This window comes from Cornus florida, unplaced genomic scaffold (genome assembly GCF_030987335.1).
Source record: "Cornus florida cultivar Cherokee Brave unplaced genomic scaffold, ASM3098733v1 CherokeeBrave_3.0.0_Hap2_Chr05, whole genome shotgun sequence".
Taxonomy (NCBI): domain Eukaryota; kingdom Viridiplantae; phylum Streptophyta; class Magnoliopsida; order Cornales; family Cornaceae; genus Cornus; species Cornus florida.
Window position 1 is genome coordinate 18,895,586 of NW_026775575.1, and position 21,511 is coordinate 18,917,096.

A 21,511-nucleotide genomic window follows, 5' to 3' on the forward strand; every position below is an offset into this window, starting at 1 on the left:
ACCTTTCTCTCATTCTTTTTACCTTAATCTCTATATTGATCTTCATTTGCATGTTTTTAATTAAATCATTAGTGAATTCAACCAACCAAAACCCTTCTTTGATCATTCGACCTACTAATCTAATATTGATTCCGCAGTACCTTGTAAATCCCTTGGGACGATCCCTATTCACTCTTGATACGTTAGTAATAGTAGTGGTACTGGCTTTTATAAATTTAAATTTGACCAAAAAGGCTTTCTTGAACCGCATTCAGTATCACATACATTTTGGCACTTGAGAGCGACGCTTGTCACCCGCGGCCATACGACATCATGAATTTTGTTTAGCTGTAGAACATGTGAAAGTCTCACTGAGACCTGCTCATTGCAGAAGCAACTGGACCGACCTTCTAGAACAGTCCTGGCATGCCCACCTGCGCTCATCACAGACCAACCACTGCTCCCCGCCGGGGCACATCAAGTGAACCACGGACCTGGCCACCCGATCTCCCACACCGAGTCAACTTTCTAGCCAAATTGGTGTCTGATTTGGCAGCTAAGGATTGTATGTCTTGCTAATTGCGGCTGCTGTTGCTGTTTGTCAGGTTAAAAAAAAAAAAATTTGCCAAATCTAAAAAGAGGTTAGCATAATTTACCCTTAAAAAGAATAAGGAACTTGGGACGCATCGTGCAGGGGGACGAACCTGGACTGGCACCGTAGAGTATCCATCTCACCGGCCTACTGACATAGGCTTTTAACGTTGACGTGATTATCGTTGATCGTTTTTTACCGTTAGTTACTACTTTTCCGTCAAAGCTGACGTTAGACAAACACTAGTATATAAATATAATTTATCTAGACAATAATATATATATAACAAGAGCTCGTGCTCCGCTTTTGTCTTCTCACATAAAAAGGAAAATAAAAAAAAATCGAAAGAAAAAATATAGTGTAAAAAAATGAGTAATCAAAAGCTTTGCTGATAACAGAGTGAACCGAACGACATCTCAGTCTCTCTCTCTACCAAAGAGTCACAATTTTCTCTCTCTAGGATTCCATTCTCAGAGCTCAAAAATGGCGTTCCTGTCTTCAAATTCTCGATCTCCACCAGTTCATATTCCTGTGGCACCACAGCTGTTCGATCCTCACGCATTTGATCACACCAATGCTTTCTGCTCATAGTGTTTCTTCGTATTCAAGGTGTGTGTTCGTCTAGGGATCGATTTCGCCGTCGGTTTGGCTCAGATCTGAGGGGTTCGTATTCGTCGGTATCAGTGATGTCGGAGTCCGCTAATTTTTTCACTTTTGTTAACAGCACTGGTGCGTTCTCGTGCTTCTCTAGATTTAGAAACTGTTTTAGTATTCTGATTCACTCGTGCTTTGATTTTATGTTTCATGATATATATTTACATTGCATGTTGTGTGAATCTATATAAAGCTGGAGTATTTGGTTTATTATTTGTTATGAGTGGTCTGTTGTAGTTTCTAGTTGCTTAATTTAGGTTATTGGTGTTTAAATTGTTGAGTAGGCGTTTATTTTAAAAGAATTATTATATTATCATTCTTTTGATGAAATTTCTTTTGGAGGCTTGTTGATTTGTTTAACTAACACTTTGGATTATCGGGCAAAGTTGTTGGTCGGAAAATTTCTGAGTCAAAACAAGTATCTTTGTTGTATATTTGATGGATTCTTTGCTTTAGAGACTATTAGCACAAAAGAAAGCTTTTTTTTTTTTTTTTTTTTGGTGAGAAGGGTTTTGTTAAATAATAAAAAATATGCAACCAAATATACTTAATATCAGCAAACCACAAACCTACACACACTACTATTAGCTACCCTTTGCACCTAAAGGGAAACCGCTCAAACTGCAAAATTTCTTGCTTCTAGGTTCCAATATCTATTTAAGGAATCCATGGTGTGGTGAGTGTTTTCATACCCAACAAAATACTATGACTTCTGTTAAAAATCTCTTTCATAAGGTTGTTATATATTTATGGTCACATTAAAACTTCATTATTTTCTTCCCATATGTATTAGAATGCAGATGCTAGAGAGAGCCTAACAACAATAATCAACAAAAAAGTTACTTAAAAGAATCAACATCCTTCTAGTTCTATAGTTAATTTCCATCCTCTATTTTGCCAAGGTATATCACTTCTCTCGAACAGAAGATGCCTTGTTTAAAATGTTAAAGGACTCGTAAAATGTAAATGGTCATGCTCATCCATTTGAAATCTAGAAAAAAAACACAATTGACTGAGATGATACTGTGCACTTTAGCTTTTCCGAGTGCTAAGTCTCTTCGTTATAGTCATCAACTAAGAAGAATGGATGCGGACACGGGACACAGACACAAGATATCACAGATGCGCTGCTGACAAATCAAATTCTAAAAAAGTAGGACAAGGACACAGCTATTAAAAATATAAATTTTCATTTATATATCTATGGGAAAATTTAATAAATGACAAGTTATGTTGGATACATTATTGTGATGTTTGACCCGGTTTTTGCTCATGGGTCGTGGACACTAATTGGTCTCTTGTAGCCCGATATACAAGGGCGCTTAGGATTTGGAGTGGTGTAAGAGAGAGACTCTGAAATTCATACAGAAACAGAGTGGGGCTGAAAATTTGTAATTTCCGATTTTACACAGTGAAGACTTTCGCCGGATCTCTGTCGTAGACGTAGGCTGTTGTCGAACCACGTATAAATCTTTATATTCTTTGTGTGGCATGTTTACTTTTTTGTCGTGATTCTTGATTCTATCTTGGGTGCGCTGCATTTGTCGTAACAATTACAAATATGATCGTATTTGTTGTAAAGTATAAAATGGAAGCGAAGAGATAATGTTGTAAAGTATAAAACGGAAGCGAAGAGATAAATAAAACAAGTGGAATACACATATATTACGTGGCTCAGCCACTAAGGCCTACATTCACGGCACAAAGAGCCCAAAGGGCTACACCACTTTTATAATACTTCTCAATTCTCATACAATATAATGGTGGAAGCTCCTTTATATAGGAGAAGATATTATTATTTTTCTTGATAAGTAATATAGGAGAAGAAATTATGAGAATGGAAAGAATTAGAAAATAGGAAACAAGGAGGATTTTTCTTTATTGATTCCTCTAGTAACACCAAATCTTCAATAATAGGAAACAACATCACTTGTTGAAAGATTTCTTCACTTCCTTTATTAAATCTTCAATACTCCCCCTCAAGTTGGAGCATGAATGCCTAATTTGCCATTGAGATGACAAGTAACAAGTGTGAATGATGAAGAGAGAGGAGAGAAGACGAAGAACAATGTTACCAAACACATCGACAACCCAAACAGGTCAACAAAAATTGTCGGAAACACGGCAAAGGCGAGGACAATGCCACCGAACACACCGGCAGCCCAAATAAGTCGATAAAAATTGCCGAAGACACGACAAAGATGAAGAAAGTGCTACCGTACACACCGGCAGCTCAAACAAGTCAATAAAAAATTGTCGGAGACTCGGCAAAGGTGAAGAACATTATTACCGAACAAACCGACAGCCTAAACAAGTCATAAATAACACCGAGAAACCCTTAGCAACATTTCAGATGGTAAGGGAATACCCCAAAATAGGGGTCCGAACCTAGGAAGAGAAATTGGGCTTGGATACCATGTTGTAAATAATGAAATAGAAGGGAAAAGGGAAATGAAATAAGAAGAACACACATATATTATGTGGCTCAGCCACTAAGGCCTACATCCACGTCATAAAGAGTCCCTAATGGCTACATTTCTATTATTCAGATGTATATATTGCCGGAGTACAAAGAGCCTATATATAGGCATGGTAAAGATAAGAAAATATGGAAAGTGTACAATAGTTAAAGGAAGCATCGTGATTGGTGGAGGATTTCGCTCCACCGTTATATAGAACTATTTATAGTTGGAAGAAAATTGATTGGATCACCGTGATTGGTGGAGGATTTTGCTCCACAATTATTATTATTTTTTGATAAATGATTTTGCTCCACAATTATATAGAAATATTTATATATTTCAATAGTATTCAAATAGTATATATGGGTGAAAGAGCTAATAAACAAAAATAATTACAAAAAAGGTAAAAATATTCTTTTGGTCCAAATTACCCTCTTATCTTTTAAAACTTTCATCCACATCCTCTCTCTCTATACCACTTCATCCCCCCCCTCTCTCTCTCTCTCTATATATATATAATATCACCACCACCATCCACTCCCACCATTTCTTTTTGGCGAACCATCACCGCCCCTACCATCGTCGACTACCCCACCCCACCCCACCCCACCCCAATTAGCCCATAAGTATTCATCATCACCGTTAACGCCCACCCACCTTACCATAGGTTCTCGCCATGGCAGAACAAACCCAAAACCCCACATTGCCGAACAAACCCCAAAACCCAACATCGCAGACCCATGACGTCCTGTGGCAGTGGAGGTTGCGCCGTAGTCGGTGGTAGAAATGGACCAAATGGTGGTAGTTGATTGGGGCATCGGTACTCCGATCGGCACCGGTCAAGAGGCGATGAACCTCCTAAATCATAGTTGAAGACTCTTCTAAATCAAACCCAAAAATCGCCTTTGATCGCATCTGAGGTTGTCAAGATTGTGCAATCAAAGCTCCCAATGAATAAATCGCAGTCAACAGGTTGCCAAGATCATTATTTTATTTATTTATTTTTTTATTAAGTAAGATTTTATAAAAGACGCTAAAAAGGGGAGTGTTCCCAAAGACGACAACAACCGACCAAAATCAACACTATATCTTTAAGCTATCCGCAAAATTCAAAAGATAATCCATTGAATTATAATCCCGCCCATTTACCCAAAAAGATAAAGAAGTAAGAATATTGTATTTAATAGCCCAAATGGGAGACTCCTCACCTTCAACGTATTTCCTATTTCTTTCGCGCCACAGACCCACCAAATACAAAGGGGTGTGACCCTCCAAGCATCTCTGACTCGGCTCTCCACTATACACCCTTTCTAAGTCTTTAATAAGTCGACTGTGGATTCTGAGAACACCCATGGAAGACCAAACGTAACAAAAAATATAGCCCAAACATCCCTTGCCACTAAGCAATGAATATGGAGATGGTTGACAGATTCCCCCATCTTCTTGCACATATAACACCGGTTAATCACAATATGACTTATTTTTTTGAGGATATCAATGGTAAGGATGCTTCCTAAAGCAACAGTCCACAAGAAGAATGCCACCTTCAGTGGAGCTTTCATCCTCCAAATTGCTTTCCAAGGAAACATGGGCCAGGACGCTCCAACATAAATTTGTAGAAGGACTTAACCTCGAACACCCCTCTCGACGTACCCACCCACAGCATCTCGTCCATGCCCACCCCGACCACCACCTGGCTATAAATGAAGGCTAGGAAGTCTGTAACCTCCAAAAGTTCCCAATCACGAAACTGTTTACGGAACTGCACATCCTAAGTCACCCTCCCATTATTAAGACGATAATAATCAACAACCACAACATCTCTAAACACAACAATCCCATAAATACGAGGGAATCTACTAGCAAAAGTTGAATCCCCACACCATCTGTCTTCCCAAAACTTGACATTTCTCCCGCTTCTAACTTTGAACTGAATATGTTTGGAGAATTCATCCCAACCTCTACGGATTAGTTTACAATAGCCGATACTTGTTGGGTTTCTAGCCTCCCTAGAAATCCACCCTCCATCACCCTCCCCGTAATGACAAGCTATAACACGCCTCCAAAGCTTAGACCTCTCTCCCCCGAACCTCCACAACCATTTGCCCAACAATGCCTTATTAAACACATCTATCCTTTGAATCCCTAAACCCCCCTTATTAATAGGGGAACACACCTTCTCCCAGTTAACCAAGTGGTACTTGAACTCATCTCCTAAATTGCCCCACAGAAACTTCCTCTGAATATCATCGAGTCTTCGAACTACTGTCTTAGGTATCGGATAGAGCGACATATAGTAGGTCGGTAGATTTGAGAGTGCGTTTCATAAGAGTAACCCTCCCCCCTTTGGACAAGTATTGCTTCTTCCTTACCTGCAAGCCTCATCTCAAACCGCTCAACAATCGCTACACAGAAGCTCTCCTCGATGAGGCTCCCAAAGGGAGTCCTAAGTATGGAGATCGGAAGAGATCCAACACCACTACCCTAGAGTATCAGCCAAGACATGAATATCATCCACCTCCCCAATCTCGCTTATCGCAATGTTAATCTTCAACCCGGAAACAACTTGGAAGAAGACCAACACGCATTGTAAATACCTCAACTGAAGGAGGCTAGCATCACAAAAAAACAATGGTGTCATTTGCAAAAAGCAAGTGGGAGATGACCAACTGATTTGTAGCTCTACCCACCGAGTATCCATGAATGAACCAAAGTTCTCCCACCCTCCCCATCAGACGGCTAAAAGCCTCCATGATGATAATAAACAAGAATGGGGAAAGAGGGCCCCCTTGCCTCAAGCCATGAGAACTAGCAAACAAACCAGCTGGGGATCCATTCACTAAAACAGAGCACTGAGCAGTCGAAATACAGAAAAAATTCCACGCCCTCCACTTTTGCCCAAAACACATTCTCTCCATTAGGTACATCAAAAAATTTCAGCAAACATGATCATAAGCCTTTTCGATATCCAGCTTGCAAACAACCCCCGGAATACCACTTCTCTCCGTAGCCTCGATGCATTCACTAGCAATCAAAACTGAATCCAGAATTTGACGCCCTCCAACAAACGCATTATGGGAGTCCGAGATCACCCTATCGAGAACTCTCCTTAACCGAATGGCTAAGACTTTCGAAATAATTTTATACACCACCCCAACTAGGCTAATGGGTCTAAAGTCCTTCGTCTCACATGCTCCGCCCTTTTTGGGAATCAGAGGGATGAAGGAAGCATTGATGCTCTTCTCAAAAGAACCATGCAGAAAAAAAGAATCCAATGCCCCCACCCAATTCTGTTGAAGGAAAGCTAAAGTAAACCCGTCCGGCCCAGGGGCTTTATCCCCATCGCAGCTCCTCAGAGCCGCCAACACCTCTTCCTCCCCAAATGGCATTTCAATCCCGTCTCTATCACCTTCCGAGATTGCTTCAAATCAAGCCCATCAAGTAAAGGCCTCGAACTGGAAGTCTCCTCAAACACAGCTACTTGTAAAAAGACACGAACCCTTCTTGGATCTCATCTTCACCGGACACCGTAACCCCATTAAATTGCGTTCTCCCAATGTGGTTACATCTTCTGTGTGCATTGGCCATTCGGTGAAAAAACTTTGTTTTCCGATCACCTTCCTTAAGCCCCTGAGTGCTCTAGACTTTTGTTTCCATGAGATCTCCTCCATTTCCACAATCTCCCCAAACTCAACCTTATACTCCTCCCTTCTACTTATATCCCTGCTGCATAGGCCCTCCTCACCCTCCTTTCTGTCCAAATCTGAGATTTCCAGTAGGATCCTATTCTTTCGCCACTCATACTTACCAAACACTTCTTTGTTCCATTTCTTGATATCGTTCTTCAACAACCTTAGCTTGGAGGTCAACTGAAAGTTCGGACTGCCCCCAACCTCATACCCCGTCCACCAAAGCCGAACCCTATCTTCGAAGTCTTCAACCAGGAGCCACATATTTTCAAACCGGAAAGGCGATCTCCCTCTCCTCGCCCCTCTACAATTAAGAAGAATAGGGATGCGGTTCGAAATAGCACGGGCTAAAGCCACCTGAGAAACATCTGGGAACATTTCCTCCAAATATCCCGAGATCAAAAATCTGTCCAACTTTGACAACGTTGGTGAATCCCATCCACTAGATCACATGAACTGATTTCCTTCCATTGGAAGATCAATGAGATGGTGAGAGTCAATGAAATATGAAAAATCCGTCATTGCTGGAGACCACGGACCCCTGTGGACCTATAACAACTTTTTGGAGCAGATCTTGTTTGGTTGCTGAGGAACTTGAAGTAAAAAAAGAGATATTACCAATTAGTGCATCACTGGAAAACGGTGACTGCCATGGACGCCTCTCCTCTGTCAATTTTTGAGGCTTTTTTTTTTTGGTTTGGCTTTGTTATGTGATTTTTGGGAAAAAAAAAATCTGAACAACAGTGGCTGTTTGGGGTTTTGATGGGGTTGCAACAGTGGGCTCTTGGGTCTTCTTGGTCGGTGGTGGTAGTGGTGGTGGTGGTGGTTCGCCGGAGAGAAATGGTGGGGGTGGATGGTGATGGTGATATATATATGTGTATGTGTGTATGCGAGTATATATGTCAGATTCTCAATTCCAATTTGCCTCTAGCCTTTCAGTTCATTTTTCTGAGTTTTTGTGGCTGAGTGGTGTTGGATGGTGTTGGTTCATGGGTTGTGGTCTAGCCTTTTAGTTCAAATTTTTTTTTTTTTTTTTGGTGGTCTTTTTGATTACTTGGGCAGTGGTATGGTGGTCAGAAGCGTGACGGTGGTGGGTGGTGGTTCTCCTGAGAGGATGGTGGTGGTGGTGGTGGTCTTTTTGATTACTTGGGCGGTGGTATGGTGGTCGAGGTGGGGGGGACTGGTGGGTGGTGGTGGTGGTTTATGATTTTGAGGAAGAGGTCATTTAAATTATTGGTGATGGGTAAATATATAGGTGTTTGTCAAAGATGAAATTATTAGTGTAAAATTGTCACAAACACAAAATTGGTAAGAGTAAAATTGTCATATTTGTAATACATTTTGTTAAGGTGGCTTTATACACATATACTATTTGGATATGGTCGTATTTGAAATGCATGAGATTAACTTGTCGTATTTTAAATTTTCCCCATATCTATTGAATGAGGCAATTATATAACTTTAATAAATTCATAAATTCTATAATAAAATTACGTAAGTTAGAAGATGATGCTATTCGGATTTCGAAAAGAAGACGTATTATATATGATATTACTATCTTATCTTATCATTATAATTATGTTTTTGTTCCTTATAGGCTGAACTTTGGTATATGTTCATAATGTTGTTTTGTGTTTGTTTTATATAAAGACGAAGAGTGTAGGATGTGTTGGTCGAGTGTCCAAGATGTGTCAACCAAGTGTCTGGGATGTCGGCCAGGTGTCAAAAATAATAAAATTTGTTTTAAATAATGGACATGGCCATGAAGTGTCGGACATGTATCTTGGAGTGTCGGTGTCCAACACGGTATCGGACATGGATATGACACCTCATAGAAATGTCCGTGCTTCTTAGGTCATAATGGGATAGAACTATAATGAGGATGTGCTCGAAAACTTTTCGCTTTAGCAGCTCTATGGCAAGCCATGAAGAGGAAGTGAAAAATGAACCAGAGAAAGAACACAACCATCTGATTTTGTTTGGATGATTAATATTAAGAACCAAAGTAGTTGAAGAACTTCTTTTCAACTCAAGAAGATAAGTGGTTTGGCCATGGGCCAAATTCACTGCCCTTTGGTTATTTGAAATCATACTGCTAACAGTCACATCTTTAAGAAACCTTGAGACATAGTTATTCCTTTCATTCATGGTGGGCATTATAGGGCCTATAGAGAGCAAATAATAATACCACAGGGATCCTTCTTACCATCAGTCGGTATATTTTTAATCAGTGATCTAGAAACCTAATCTTGAAAACTTCTTTTAGGACCAGGAGAAGACCTAATGTGGTATGACAAAACTTCTTTTGTTTCATAAACCATCGTGTCCTTTCATTTTCCAGAAAACTATATAAATATATATATAATTTTCTTTTGGGAAGTTAAAGCAAACACACACACACCCGTTATCCGTAACATGTCCCTAGTGGGACTTGAACTCTCAACCTCCCCCCAAATGGGGAGACATCATACCATTGGGCTAGAGTTCCTGTGGTCAGAAAACTAGAAACTTGTGTGAACTAAGCTTAGAAGTTGAATTAGGCTAAAGTGAGAGGGAATTAAATTCTTGGTGATTAAAGTATGAAATATCTGATAAATTTAGCAGATGCCAGATTTGAAACGCCCCATCTCTATTGAAAAATAAGAATGAAAAATATGTTTAATTTTTTAACTTCTTTTCGTACACTCATCATAAAAAAGATGTATATCTGAGATGCATAGTGCATTGCATCTCTGTGATCCTTGGTGGATGAATAAATCACATGCCAAACAAGCATCCATCTGCTCTGTTGTTGGGCTCCGGTTATGCGATATGTAGGCTTGTACTTTCCCTATTACTGATGTTGTTTTCTTATTTGTGGTACATTCATTTAATATGAATTTCAGGGGTATTGAAAAAGGTCCAGTGGTTAATCCTGAAACAGTTGCTCATTTTATGTTATGTGTTCTACATCACTGATGCCGATTTACCCGATAATGTATTCAAAGCAAAGTTGTTATCTCCAACTAGTGGGCCTTTAGCTGCGCCTGCTATTTCTGATCTCCCCCTGCCAGCCAATTTGCCTTTGTTTCATAAACCACATTGGAAGCAATTTTCGCCTCATGGTGCACCTACTCAGCCTCCAAATTATGGACCACTGGTAACCACTACTCACCCGCCTTCAAGCTCACGTTTGTCAAAACCATCAATGAAGAAGAGTGGATTAGTGCCACCTGTTGTCGGTCTTGCACCTCCACACTTGGCAGATGTTGCCCCAACGCAGTCCACTGCTGGTACAGTTCCTACTGGTTTAGCACAGCCACCACTATCTCCTTACACATCCAGTAAGATATATAATTCTAGTTCCCTTTCCTTTAGTTTTATTTTATTGGCCATTTTCTATTTTCCAAATAACATTTGCATGATTTGTTCATAAAGTTACTTACCTTGCATGCTTTTAAACAATTATACCTCCTATAATAGTATAATATTTTAATCAAATGGGAAGCATGAGTGGATCACTTATCCGCTCCTTTACTTAACACACATCAATTTTTCGGACTAATTTATTCGACTTTACTAGATATTAGATTATGTTTGCATCTTACTTTGATATTAACATGGGAGTTGGTTTTTCATTCTGCCAGACTGCTGTGAACCATACACGGTGCTAAAACGAGGGAGCCAAGGTTGCCACTGCGTTTATCCAATAAAGCTTGATCTTCTTCTTTTGAATGTCTCATCGAATCCAAATGGGAAAGCTTTTCTAGAAGAGTTTTCTTCCCAACTTGGTTTGCGGGTTTCTCAGATCGAATTGATCAACTTTTATGTACTCAGTTTGTCAAGACTTAATATTTCTATGGACATTACTCCGCACACGGGGATCAGTTTCTCTGCCGGTGAAGCATCTGCAATAAACTCTTCGCTTTCCCTTCATAGGGTTCGTCTAGACCCTACATTGTTCGGTGATTACAAACTTCTCAATATGACCTGGTTTAAGCCGTCAGCTCCTGCTGAGGGTAAGTTTCACCTTTTGTGTCAGGCTTTCAGGATTTTTCTTGCAGTCATGCATGTTTGAGATGCTATGCCTTCATTATGTTAGAATGACTGGAAATATCTTAGTCTTATGGTTATTGATTACATATTGCTTTTGGCTGCTTGCCAGTTGCAACTCATGAAACAAACAACTGTAGTGTAATATAATTACCTATGTTTCATCATTAGCTGTAGCTACAAATATAGAGTACGACTTTAGATGCATTTGACCTCTCTTTTGAACAATATTGTTAAAATTGTGAGGAGAGGGCCGATAAATTAACTTCCCTTTGATTAGATTGAAAAGGAAGTTCTGTAGAACAACTAGACCAGCTTTGCTTGATGAGAAAGAATGTTGGGCAAGTTAAGAAATAACATATGGTCATATGCATAAAATGTGGCAGAAATCTGAATGTTGCAATGAATGTGTGGCAAGATAAGAAAGGATGGAATTAGAAATGAGCTAGCTATTGGAGATAAATTGAGAGAAAATGGACTAAAGATGGTTTGGACATGTTCCAAAAAAAAAAAATCAGTAAGTTTGCCAATTAGTTAAGTGTCATGGTCCATATTGAGGGTAATAAGGAGAAGATCAAAGTTAACGTGGGGTAGAGTTAGTAAGGAAAAATATATTAACATGTGGTCTGGCTGAGGTTATGGCCTTGGATAGAATAGATCAATAGAATGGACAAAAGGATTCATTTTAGCCAACCCCCAGTAGAATGGAAAAAGGCCCTGTTGTTGCAACATTGTTTTTCACCCAAAACATTATTATTATTATTATTATTTTTGATGAGTAAAATTTTAATTTTTTTCTCCAAAACTTGAGCTCTTCTTTCCTTGTCATAGGTTGCATTCGGAATATGTGACCCAGTACTTTTATGGGTGTTTTGAAAACTGAATCATGTTGGCTATTAGAAACCTAAAAATCAGGAACTGCCCCTTGTTTAGGACCTTCAGGCAGGCAAAGTAAAACTTTGTTGAATCTTGTTCTGCGTGCCAAATGAGGTTGCTTTGCACCACCTTTGGATGTGTAGAAACTGGAAGTTGGCAAAATAAGAAAAAACCTTCCAGCACAGGGAATATTTTAAAAAAATATGAAAAAAATAAAAAATTTGCTTTTCTCATTTCACTTGAATTTTGTTTATGGAGAGCAGAAGTTTGGTCATTCACAGAGTATATACAACATTTTATTTGTTGAGATTGTTGCCATTGGAAGTGCTTCATCACAATTATAATCCTTTTTGTTGAGCTATTAAAAGGATGGGAATTGAAACCATGAAAAGCCTGAAATGCATTAGACAGATTTGCACACCCGTGGGTGAACTTCCTCTAAGGCAGCCCCAATATTTTCTTTTATTTATTCCTTCTTCTACCTTTATACGAGGGCTGTTTTTCTAAATTCACAATTTTATTAAGGCTATGCACACATGATCTTTTATGTAATAAAGAGCTTATAGAATGTTTAGGTTATTTGTTGTGGTTGTTGGCAATGAAAGTGGCTTCATCACCACCATAATTCTTTTGGTCAAGCTATTAAAAGGGTGGTGGCAACTGAAACCATTAATGGCTTTAGACAGAATTGCACACCCATGGGTGAACTTTCCTCTGTGACGGCTCCACTGCTTGCTTTTATTTATTTCCTTCTAAGAAGCACGGACACGGATGCACGACACGACACGGACACGGCAAATCCTAAAAAATTAGGATACGGCGACGGCGAATAATAAATATATATATTTATATATGTGATGTTGTACTTTAAGATATTAAGAGTAATATTATTTTTTATCAACCTAATAATAATAATAATAATTAAAAAATAAAAATCCAAAAATGGGACACGCACAGAGTAACACAGTTGTCAAGTTTCAAATTAGTGGCATGCAAATGCTCCCATATTTATAAATAGATCACATGATATTTAGAATGCCATTCACAACTAATGAATATAACTAGTGCCATTACCAACTAATGAAATTTTAAATTTGTCCCAAGCGCAAAGTAACGCAGTTTTCAAGTTGCAGATTAGTGACATGCAAATGCTCCTCTATAAATAGCTGAAATCCAGACTTTTTTAGAAAATTGAAATTTCATATACCTGCCATCCTTTTCTTTTTCTTTTTTTTGGTTTCAAATTAATCTTTACAACCATGGAGAGGTTGTTTGTACATGAATATAATTAATGCCATCTTATGAATTTGAAACTGAGGTTTTTTAGTAGCATCTTAATTTTTGGTTTAATTTTTTTGCTAAAATTCTAATAGCTTTTCATCTCATTTCTTTTGTGCAGCTCCCTTTGTTGCTATGTCACCTGCAAAAGCACCTCCACATCTGCCCTCGACTCCTACGTCACTTGTTGTTTCAAGCAAAGAGAAACATCAAAGTTTAATTCTTATTGTTGGAATTGGTGCTGGCATCTTAATCATTGCTATTATATCTGTGCTTATAATTTGTTCATGTACATCTTATCAAGGAAAGAAACAAGCATCTTCAAAAGAACCTGGTATGTGACAAGAATGCAACTTCAGCTCTTTCCTTTTGATTATTTATTTTATTTCATTAATATGAAATAAAATATTTTGACACGTGTTAATAAGTTGATCTGGAGACAAGTTGATCCGAAGATCCAAGATGAGTAGAGTATAGAGTAGGGTATGATAAACCTGCTTTGAATACCATGTTGAAAGAAAAACAAAAGTTGAAGAGAGAGATTATAATATGAAGAATACAAGAATATAACGTCGTTCAGCCACTAGGGCTTACATCCACGACACACAAAGCCCAAAGGGCTACATTTCTTTCATTACATTCTCTCGTAATTTTGTTTAGAATAACCAACTCTATTTATCGGTGAATTGGGAAGACTTGTAGCTATAATAAAGGAACTACACAAAAAGTCAAATACAAATATGGCAACAACTTGTTGCCCAAGTATAACAACGTTAACATCCTGTCAAGGAGTGATTTAAGCATTATTCTCCAACATCTTTCAGTGGACAATTCATGACAGCAAGATTTTTAGAAAGAGAAAGCAAGGACTATCAAATCTCAAGAAGAAGAAAAAAAAAAAAAAAAGGTTCAGATTTGAACTTTGAAGATAAATCAGAGAGAACATGAGATTTTTCGAGAGAGAGAGAGAGCGTGAGATTTTTAGAGAGAGAAAAAACACACCGCTAATGGGTCTTTTAGGAGGACAAAATGGTGCTTAAAAAGATTGGGAAACCCAAAAAAAATGCCTGCATATATAAATCTCTCTTGGAAAACGTTGTAACACGCGTCAGATGTGTAGCCCGCGACTTAGGTGCCACAGTTGCCCCGTGACTGTGGTTAGCAGCGCTCTATATTTGAATTCCTCTCTCTCTCTCGCGCATGCGCTCCTCATCTATCTATCTGATTTGTGATGGATTTGTAATCATGGGTAAGCACCTTAAATACCATAGAAGCCAAACTAAAATGATTTATTTCCATGGGAATGTTTAAACACTGTTGAATAGAATGCTTTTGACTAAGTTTTGTGGACATTGGTTTCGTTTGGCTGTTTTGCCTTTGTTTGCTGCATCATGCTTTTGAATAAATCTGCATGTTTAGTTCTCTTATTCAATATTATGTATTGGACCATTCTTTAGTTTACAAGAAATGGTATCTTGGAATTTTTAGAATTCCAACAGCCCCCCCTCCCCCCCCCCCCCTCCAAAAAAAAAAAAATCCATCCATGTATCTGATTCTTGATGGATTCGTAATAATGGGTGAACATCTTGAATATACCATACAGGCAAACTAAAATGATCTTATTTCCATGGGGAATGTTTAAATGCTGTTGAATAGGATGCTTTTTGACTAAGTTTTCTGGACATTGGTTCCATCAGGCTGTTTTGCCTGAGTTTGCTGCATCATACTGAGTGTATCATCTTTTCCTTGGAAGAAATCCCAAATGAATTTGATGATGCTTGCATCTTACCATTTCTATGCTTATTCTTCTTTCTTTATATAGCAAAGTCAAGGATTGTGGATGCAGTTCCAGCAGCGGGATCACTTCCCCACCCAACCATTCCAGCAGCAGGATCTCTTCCCCACCCAACGAGTACACGGTTTCTTGCATATGAAGAACTCAAAGAAGCAACAAATAACTTTGAACCTGCTAGCATACTTGGAGAGGGTGGGTTTGGTAGAGTTTTCAAGGGCGTCTTAAATGATGGTACAGCTGTAGCAATAAAGAGGCTTACTAGTGGAGGGCAACAAGGGGATAAGGAGTTTTTAGTCGAGGTTGAGATGCTTAGTAGGTTGCATCACCGTAACCTTGTGAAACTTGTGGGTTATTACAGTAATCGTGATTCTTCACAGAACCTCCTTTGTTACGAGCTTGTCCCAAATGGAAGTTTGGAGGCCTGGCTCCATGGTAATACAATATCACAGATTCTTTTGTCATCTTAAGGTTTCTAAATGCATTTTATTGGAGTTGCTTTTAAGTGAAGAACTGAAGAATGAATTTTTGCTGAAGAAGTTTGAGAAAGAAAAAAGTTATAGTGGATTGGGATTGGGAATAACTAATTCTATTTCTTTTAATAGTTTGGTACACATTCTTGACAATGGCCTTATCTTACTTCAGGTCCATTGGGAGTAAATTGTCCTCTGGATTGGGACACCAGAATGAGGATTGCTCTTGATGCTGCAAGAGGACTTGCATACCTGCACGAGGACTCCCAACCTTGTGTTATTCATAGAGATTTCAAGTCATCCAATATATTACTTGAGAACAACTTTCATGCTAAAGTTGCTGATTTTGGCCTTGCTAAACAGGCACCTGAAGGCAGGGCAAATTACCTGTCTACCCGTGTGATGGGGACATTCGGGTTAGTCGTACTCTATCCTCTTCTTAAACTCCTTGTTTCCAAAGATGAATTGGCATTAAGATGAAATGAAGCTGATTTACAGGTATGTAGCCCCTGAGTATGCTATGACTGGACATCTACTGGTAAAAAGTGATGTCTACAGCTATGGAGTTGTCCTACTTGAGTTACTGACTGGAAGGAAGCCCGTGGATATGTCACAGCCATCTGGAAAGGAGAACCTTGTTACTTGGGTTAGTAATATTGATGATTAGATCAAACTATCATTCCTTTATATCAATCTTATAGAATCATCACAGGTTCTGGTTCTGGTTCTGGTTCTGGACATCATCTCATTCTTCCTGCAGCCAATATAGCTGCCAAGTGCAAATTCATCCCTCATTTATGAGAAGTGCAGTGCAGCGCTGTGGCCACAACCATATTGTCTCTGGAAATAGCAATTCACTATTTCCGGAAAAAAAGAAGCAATTCACTTATTATTATTATTATTATTATTATTAGTATTGTTATTATTATATCTTCAAATGAGAAAAAAATACATTCTATTGTTCGTGGACTATTATTATTCTGAACGAAATGTGAGAAAACTTTGGCGTTGATGGTTTCAGGCCAGGCCAATACTCAGAGATAAGGATAGATTACAAGAACTTGCTGATCCGAGGCTAGCAGGAAATTACCCAAAGGAAGATTTTGTGCGGGTGTGCACGATAGCGGCTGCTTGTGTTGCACCTGAGGCTGGCCAAAGGCCGTCTATGGGGGAAGTGGTACAATCACTTAAAATGGTTCAGCGAGTTATGGAGTATCAGGATTCCATGTTAAACAACTCCAACACCAGGCCCAACCTTAGGCAGTCATCTACTACCTTTGAGTCAGATGGTACATCTTCAATATTTTCTTCTGGTCGTTACTCTGGTCTAAGTGGCTTTGATAATGACAACATCTCTCGGACAGCCCTATTCTCTGAGGATCTTCATGAAGGCCGGTGAGCTTTAAAGCTCTTTTGACTTCCCATTTGAAGGTGGAGATATCTGACTAAGATTTGTGGAAATGGCAAGGGCTTATATGAATGTTTGAGTGTGGGGGTTGAGAATAGGTCCTTTTACCAGAATCCAATGTGTAGCACATTTTTTGGTTTACCCTTAGACAGTGATTGTTTCTCTACACGGTGGATGAAGTGTGTACATATGCCTGGTAGCTCTGTTTTATTGGATTGGCTTTAAATGTATCCAATCAATTCCTTTTTTCTTTTGGTATTTTATTTCCTTGGTTCATGTAATATTTTTTAGTGTTTTTTTTTTTTTTTAAATCTTTTCTTTTCTTTCAAAATCAATCTTGAAAATGCGAGAAGTTGTGTTAGGTGAACTGTGGAAAACTATATTGTCTGTTCAGCTGATCAGAAAACTTTATTGCTTCATGCATATGCATTTAAATTTTTTTATTTATTTTTTATTTTTTTATGCACATTCAATATATATATATATATATATATATATATGAGAGTAGCAAAACTGTATTTATGATTTCAATTGGGGTGTCCGTCTGTCTATACAAAGTAGGTGTTAGTTTTGACAGGGGATGAGGTGAATGAAAGAATGACGTTGTTTGTTATATATGTATAGGTCATTTGGTTGAGTTCTGAATTTTTTCATAAACTACCTTCACAATGAAAAACTATGGCCAAGGCAAAGCCAGATGGTTTTAACCATTTTAAAGGCACTTTAGGTTAAAACCCATCCCTCCCCGTTTTATTTCCACCCATTTCTCCATAAAAACATCCCCTCCTCTACCTTCCACTTCCATCCTCAACCTACTAGACTGAAAAGTGACAACGGAGCTCATCGACAACGTTAATCTTTTCTCCTCGTGACTGCTCCTCCCTCCTCCTGATGTTGTCGTCGTCATCCTTCTCAGTGGAGGGGCAACCTGACCTGAGTCCACCCACCCTCTCCGATCATCCCCGTAACGAAACTCTCTTCCAGTACTTATCGCCCAAGGGACAAGTTAGTGCGGAGGGAGGTTAATTTACAGATCGTCGACAAGTGTCTGAGCGAAGGTACATCTGTGCCGGCTGAAGAAGGCAAATGCCTTTCCACCTGCAGGAAGATCTTCCAAGACACGGCTGCTGATTACCGCAGAGCCCCGCAGGAGTTTAAGAAGTCCTACTCCTTCCTCAGGAAAAATTTATATGGAATCGTCTTCTAGTTTGACAGTTGTGGCTCTTGCTTTAAAGGTGACAGCCAGAGATTCAGTCATCATTCACAATCTCATACTCATGGAGATCGCAACTGAGAAGAGCCGTAACCAGCTTATAAGAGCCAGTTTAGGACAAAATTTATTATATATATATTCTGACCCATCCAAACATATATATAAATATATATAATTAAGCAATCTGAGTACGACCTGATTGACTTCATGCATTTTCTAATTATTAAGGAATTAATTCTCTTTTAAGTTTGTTCTTTTATAATTTATTATTGATATGTTCTTTTTTTTTTTTTTTTTTTTTTTTTTTTTTTTTTTTTACATGCTTCACTGAGGCTTGAATTCCTAATCTCTTTTTGGAAAGTAAAGACGTAATACCACTAGATCTTGATATTTATTATTATTATTATTGATATGCGATGTTTGCATGCCCACTGAATTTATAAATTTGACATTTATATTCCAAGTCACTTACACGTGGAGGGAAATTTTCTTACCACTCACAAACCACCACATGGCAGCAAACCAAGTAATAGTGTCGAGTAAGCGCTTTGGGCCAAAGAAAGAAGCCCAAATCATGTCAATCAGTTAAAAGCCCCTAAGAAGCAGACTAAGCGTTGATTCAGTCCAAGAAATTAGGTTCAGCCCAACAAGCCCAATTCGAAGCCTTAGTCAACACGACTAGGATGTAACGGTCAACAAGTAGATCGCATGGAATTAGCAGAAAATTAAATCCATATATGTAACGCTCAATAACGGCTACAAAATAATCTCATTATACAAGTATAAATACAAGGGCAAGACACAAAGAGAGGGACGATTTGGCTCGATAAGCCCTTATCCTTCCTTGATGTTATTTTTCTCTTCTCTTTTTTATTTATAATATGTTTTCAGAATAAGTGTTCAAGTGCGAAATCTCTCCGACTGGACTATCACGTTTGGTCTGAAAATTTCTGCATCTACACTTTGGTGCTGTCTGTGGGAAGCTTGCTAAAAGCCTCTCAATATCGTTGAATTTTTTGATATATGTGACACCACTCCGGAATCGCAACAGAATCATATGCCGTTCAAATGCAGTAGCTAGAGATCATACAAAAATTGCGTGAAGAGATGCATGAACAATTCAATACTATATGCCAGGCAAACGAGGCAAAAACAGAATTGTGACGTCCCAGATTTTTTCAAAATTTTTGATATTTTTCTGATTTTTGATTTTCATCATTTTTAGGTACCTCAATTTACATACCGGACCCTGTTTAGCATGTCATGTGAGTCCTGAGAGTTGATTAGAACATTTATCTGAGTTTAGAACTCTTAGAATGCATTTTTAGCTATTTTACCATTTTTTGGAATTTTGGACCAAGAGGTCCCGTTTGGGCTCTACACCCGGATTTCCATGCTTGGGGACTTACCGAAATTCTTTGAATCACTTAATTGATTAGTTGATGCAATTATAAATATATTTTTGTGTATATATTAGTGGGTAGATATTTTCGATGGAAAGGTTGTGATTATGCATTCAAGGAGAGATTTTGGTGTTTTTGGAGGTCAAAGTGGGATCCACCTTAACCAAAATTGTGGCTAAGGGGCCAATATCAAATTTTGGCCCCTCATTTCCCTCTATTATCTCATTCTTCTTCCTTTTCTTTTTCCTCCATGGAAGCTTACCTTGGAGCTTAGTTTTCATCTCCTTAGCTTAGGATTTTGGTGGTGCTATAGTTAGATAAATGAGAGATCAAGATGAGGGCTATATGATAGTGTATATATTGCGGCCATTGGAGACCATAGTGATTTCGGCCAAGGCAAGTTGGGGGTTTTTGGGGTGGCTTCAAGATGGAAAGTGGTTCTCATCTTCTTCTTCTACACTTTGGTGGGCTTAGATTGTAAATTGGTGGAATTTCAAGTTGGAGCTAAGCTAGGGATTGGCTTGCTTTGAGGTAGGGGTTGTCTAACTTGTATAATCCTAGGTTGTGGTAATCAATTTTTTGTTTTCCCCTTGAAAGCATGATTATTAAGGTGTAATTTGAGGAAATTGTGTTCTCGGGTTTTCAAGCTTGAGTTTTAATTGTAGTTTGTTGTTTAAATTGAAATCTATGCTATATTGTGTGCTATAAAGCATGATGATTATGTTATTAAGTGTACTAATTTGGAAGTTGTATTCACTGTATGTATGATTGTGTATTGTTATGTGGTTTAATTTAACTAAATGCGAAGTGTTGTGATTTAAACCATGTCTACCATGTTTATTACATGACAACTTATTTACATGAGGATATCTCTTACATTGGAATTTATATATTATGTGCTTTGGTGGACACCATGAACTTGATAAGCGCTGAATATTGCATATTCAAGCACCTTTAATTGCATTATTTAGTCTATTTAGTATGTTAATAAAGTGTGTTTTATGCACTTTTGTGTTTATTTATTATTTTTAGGGTTTATCTCCAAAACGGTGTAAAAGTAGGATGTTAAGGGCTTTTAGAGGACAAGGTACTTGGCGAGCTACGAAACCCGGCAAAATGGACTTAAAGCCTAAAGATCGTACTCAGCCTGAGAATGAAATTAAGCCTGGGAAACTAAGCAAAAGGGGGATTCAACTTCAAAGTATCAAGCCTTGCGTCCGGACGCACTCTCCTAGTGTATTTCTTGCGTCTAGACGCCCTTCACAATCTATGATCAACAATTGAAGAAGTTGAGAAAAATGAAATTCTAGTAGCTAGCTAAAAATGCATCCGAACGCCCAATGCCACAGCTCCGTGAGCCAGCGCCCTACGCGTACGCCAAGAGAGCACCTGGACACTCGGCATCCGGATGCACTTCTTGGTGTTCGGATGTAAACCTGCGGAGCTTTGAAATAATTTGAAATTTTAGTTACTTTTTTCTCTCTTCCCCACATGAATGAACGATTTTATTGGTTTTTGAATTGAATTTTGTCAGAGGGGGTTATATACACTTGTATAGAGTTGTATCACATATGATATATCAATATAGAATTCGAATTTTGAAGTTTTAGAGAGAGAAAGTGAGAAATAACTAAGGTTCTTGAGTGTTCTTGGCTTGGGC

General features: G+C 38.5%; 1 protein-coding gene across 1 annotated transcript; it reads left to right on the plus strand.

The window, feature by feature from the left end:
- Window positions 1–875: 875 nt before the first annotated feature.
- On the plus strand, window positions 876–17,682 carry LOC132306159 (proline-rich receptor-like protein kinase PERK15). Its single transcript, XM_059803415.1, has 8 exons — window positions 876–1,300; window positions 10,262–10,699; window positions 11,003–11,374; window positions 13,684–13,896; window positions 15,385–15,789; window positions 16,000–16,243; window positions 16,326–16,473; window positions 16,849–17,682. Exons 1-8 carry the CDS (start codon window positions 1,258–1,260, stop codon window positions 17,224–17,226), a joined length of 2,241 nt encoding a protein of 746 aa, XP_059659398.1. The 5' UTR covers window positions 876–1,257; the 3' UTR covers window positions 17,227–17,682.
- Window positions 17,683–21,511: the final 3,829 nt, after the last annotated feature.

Coding starts and splice junctions, on each gene's coding strand:
- LOC132306159 (XM_059803415.1), top strand. CDS start 1,258: ATGTCGGAGTCCGCTAATTTTTTCACTTTTGTTAACAGCACTG. Junction 10,700..11,002: donor ACTATCTCCTTACACATCCA/GTAAGATATATA, acceptor TCATTCTGCCAG/ACTGCTGTGAACCATACACG. Junction 16,474..16,848: donor AGGAGAACCTTGTTACTTGG/GTTAGTAATATT, acceptor TGATGGTTTCAG/GCCAGGCCAATACTCAGAGA.